This window comes from Propithecus coquereli, unplaced genomic scaffold (genome assembly GCF_000956105.1).
Source record: "Propithecus coquereli isolate 6110/MARCELLA unplaced genomic scaffold, Pcoq_1.0 Scaffold535, whole genome shotgun sequence".
Classification (NCBI taxonomy): Eukaryota; Metazoa; Chordata; class Mammalia; order Primates; family Indriidae; genus Propithecus; species Propithecus coquereli.
The window spans coordinates 372,973-375,920 of NW_012151230.1; the positions used below are offsets into that span (position 1 = coordinate 372,973).

Below are 2,948 nucleotides of genomic sequence, written 5' to 3' on the forward strand. Positions count from 1 at the left end.
ACTGCCTAGCTTCAACAGGTGTTCGTATTTTGTGAACCTTGCTCTGCCTGCCGCGGCTCCCTGTGCTTGCTCTCCGCTGAAGTAATTAAAGCCAGTCCCAGACGGCTCATCTTGTCACCTGTAAACACTTCCTGAACCCTCTGCTGCTTGGTTTCAGTGATGTAATGATGTGTCCAAATTTTGAGTTTTTCTTCCTCCTCGTGACTTTTTTTATTTTTTCCTTTGTTTTTTTCCTCCTCATATCTTTTAATCCTTAGTATTACTCAGATTCCTTTTAAGGCTCACTGTCTTTGTGTGTGTTCCTGTTATCCCTGGTTTAGTCTTTTGGTTTTACAACCACCGTCCACATGCTGGATTCCCAAACCTGATTTCCCCACGCTGAACCTCCTGTCTTCTAAACCTCAGACTTGAAAATCGAGATGCCCTCTGCGTATCAAATAGCAAGGCTTGATGCCTACATTTGGAAAGAAAGAATTTCCCTCTACTTGTTCCATCTCTAACATCCTCTGCCTCAGTAGAGTCTCTTCCCAGGCATCTGGACTGGAAATGTAGGTGTCTTGCCCTGGGGCATCTCGTCGGCTGTGGCTGAGACAGCCTGTTTCTCAAGTCCCCGTTACTACAGCAGTGGTCTGTGCGCCATCATTTCTTACCTTCTGCTCAGAGTGCAGCTGGCCACGTTTAATCTATAAATTTAACCACTGTTCTCCAAGTACCCGATCTGAGCTCCAGTGCTGGTGCAGATCCACTGTGTGATAGTCGTGTAACTTGGGCAAGTCCCTTAGCCTCTCTCCATCTGTAAAGTGGAGGTGAGCAGCGGGCGGCCATAGTTGCCACATGGGGTTATTGTGACTATTCAGTGACATAATGTATGCTAAATGCTTAGAACATCACCAGGTACTAGGCACACGGAAATCCTCCAAAACGTAAAACGCTAGTTATTTGTTGTTAGTATTAGCAAAATGACTGCCAGAGCTCTTCTGTTTAAATCTTTGCATACTTTCCCATCACTTATGGAATAAAGTACAAATATATCTGTAGGATAATTTTCTTTTGTTTCTTTTTCTTTCTTTTTTTTTTTTTTTTTTTTAAGAGACAGGGTCTCTGTCACCGAGGCTGGAGTGCAGTGGTGTATTATACGTAGCTCACTGCACTCTTCAACTCCTGGGCTCAAGTGATCCTTCTGCCTCAGCCTCCTGAGTAGCTGGGACTACAGGTGTGCACCACCATGCCCTGCTAATTTTGAAAAAAAAAAAAATTTTTTTTGGAGTTGGGGTCTTGCTTTGTTATGTTGCCCAGGATGGTCTCAAACTCCTGGGCTCAAGGGATCCTCCTGCCTAGGCCTCCCAAAGTTCTAGCATTACAGGCATGAGCCACTGTGCCTCGCCTGGACTTGGAATTCTGGTGGATAGTGTCAACTTGCCTTCCATGGGATTCGTTCCAAATTGTACTTCCAACCAGTGACAGGCGAGTGTGCCTGTCCCCTCAGTGCACTGGCCTGCAGAGAACGTGAACCCGATGGTAACATGTGATGAAACTAGGTTATGAGATTCTTACCCAAATCAACCAGAAACTGCTTATTCTAATTTTGTTTACATTATTATAGATGTGGAAGTATACAGTTTATGAAAATTACCATAGATAATTTATAGAGTCCAAAGGATATGGAGAAACACTGTGTTGAAATGAAACTTGGAAACCAGGTTTTTTGAAACCTTTTTTGAATACAAAAACAGGTGCTTTTATAGCCAGCAAATTAGGTTTTTTTGTCTTGGTTCTAGGCGAAATGACAATGGATGCCGTCTTGGCTCGGTTGAAACTTCTCAATCCAGATGACCTCCGAGAAGAAGTTGTCAAAGCCGGATTGAAATGTGGACCCATTACATCCACCACACGGTTCATTTTTGAGAAAAAATTGGCTCAGGCTTTACTAGAGCAAGGAGGAAGGCTGCCTTCCTCTCCTCCTGGCCACGAGGAGGCAGGCGTTGGAGCTCTAAGCCAAGACACACAAAGGATTCTGAAGTCTGCTGTAGGGAATCCCACCGAGCAGCCTGGTTTTTCTGAAGACAGAGACTTCGGTTACAGCGTGGGCCTGAATCCTCCAGAGGAAGACGCTGTCACGCTACAGGCCTGCCTGGCGCCCCTGCGTGCTGTGGCCCCCGACGCCCAGGGAGCCGGAGGGACGGCCTCTAAGGAGCCGCCTTTGTACTACGGGGTGTGCCCCGCCTACGAGGACGCGCCGGCTAGAAACGGTAATGTGACCATCGCGCCAGACTTCCTTCCACCTGCAAACCTGTGGGGAGGATGTGATCTTGAAAACTGAAAACTACAGATAAAAAAGAAACAGTTTAACATTCTTATATAGAACGTTCTTGAATTTCATGTAAATGTATATAAGAGTGTTAACAAATTGTTAGGAAAATGGGGCTTTGTGAGATACACTTGACTTACAGGTATCGATTGGCTGGCAGCCATTTGTTGGGAACCCTGTTGATTAATTGTCTCCCCCTTTTTTAAATTCATTATAACCTGAATACCTTTTATATTAATGAATGCAAATGGCCAAGGAATATATAGTTTTCAACGTCAGAGAATTGTAAAGGACTTAATAGGTAGCAATAGAAAAAAACAGTGAGCACTCGATGTTGACTAGACCGTCATGAATTGCACCCTGCTGTCACCGTGGTTACTGTGATGCCATTTGTGGCGATGCCCAAGAGCAGGAGATGGCTGATTTTACACCGTGAGTAGAACAGAATATTATTCGACTTTAAGATCTTTTTAAAGAAGATTAATGACACTGCAAAATGATCATGATGCAATTTGTATTGTTAATCTTTATTATGAAAGTTGCTTATAAAAAATTCATTTATAATGTATATATTATATGTATGGTATCTAAAGTATAAGTGAAGTTTCTCTCTTGCCCACCCAAATCTTACTCCCTAGAA

The 2,948-nt window shown here is 43.7% G+C and overlaps 1 protein-coding gene across 2 annotated transcripts in view; it reads left to right on the top strand.

The window, feature by feature from the left end:
* Window positions 1–1,778: 1,778 nt before the first annotated feature.
* Window positions 1,779–2,948, top strand: part of ANKLE2 (ankyrin repeat and LEM domain containing 2) — a 17,529-nt gene continuing 16,359 nt past the window's right edge. For both annotated transcript variants that reach the window (XM_012657262.1, XM_012657263.1), the window contains exon 1: window positions 1,779–2,249. In XM_012657262.1, the coding sequence (XP_012512716.1) occupies window positions 1,784–2,249 (466 nt within the window). In that variant the 5' untranslated portion in view covers window positions 1,779–1,783. The remainder of the gene's footprint in view (window positions 2,250–2,948) is intronic.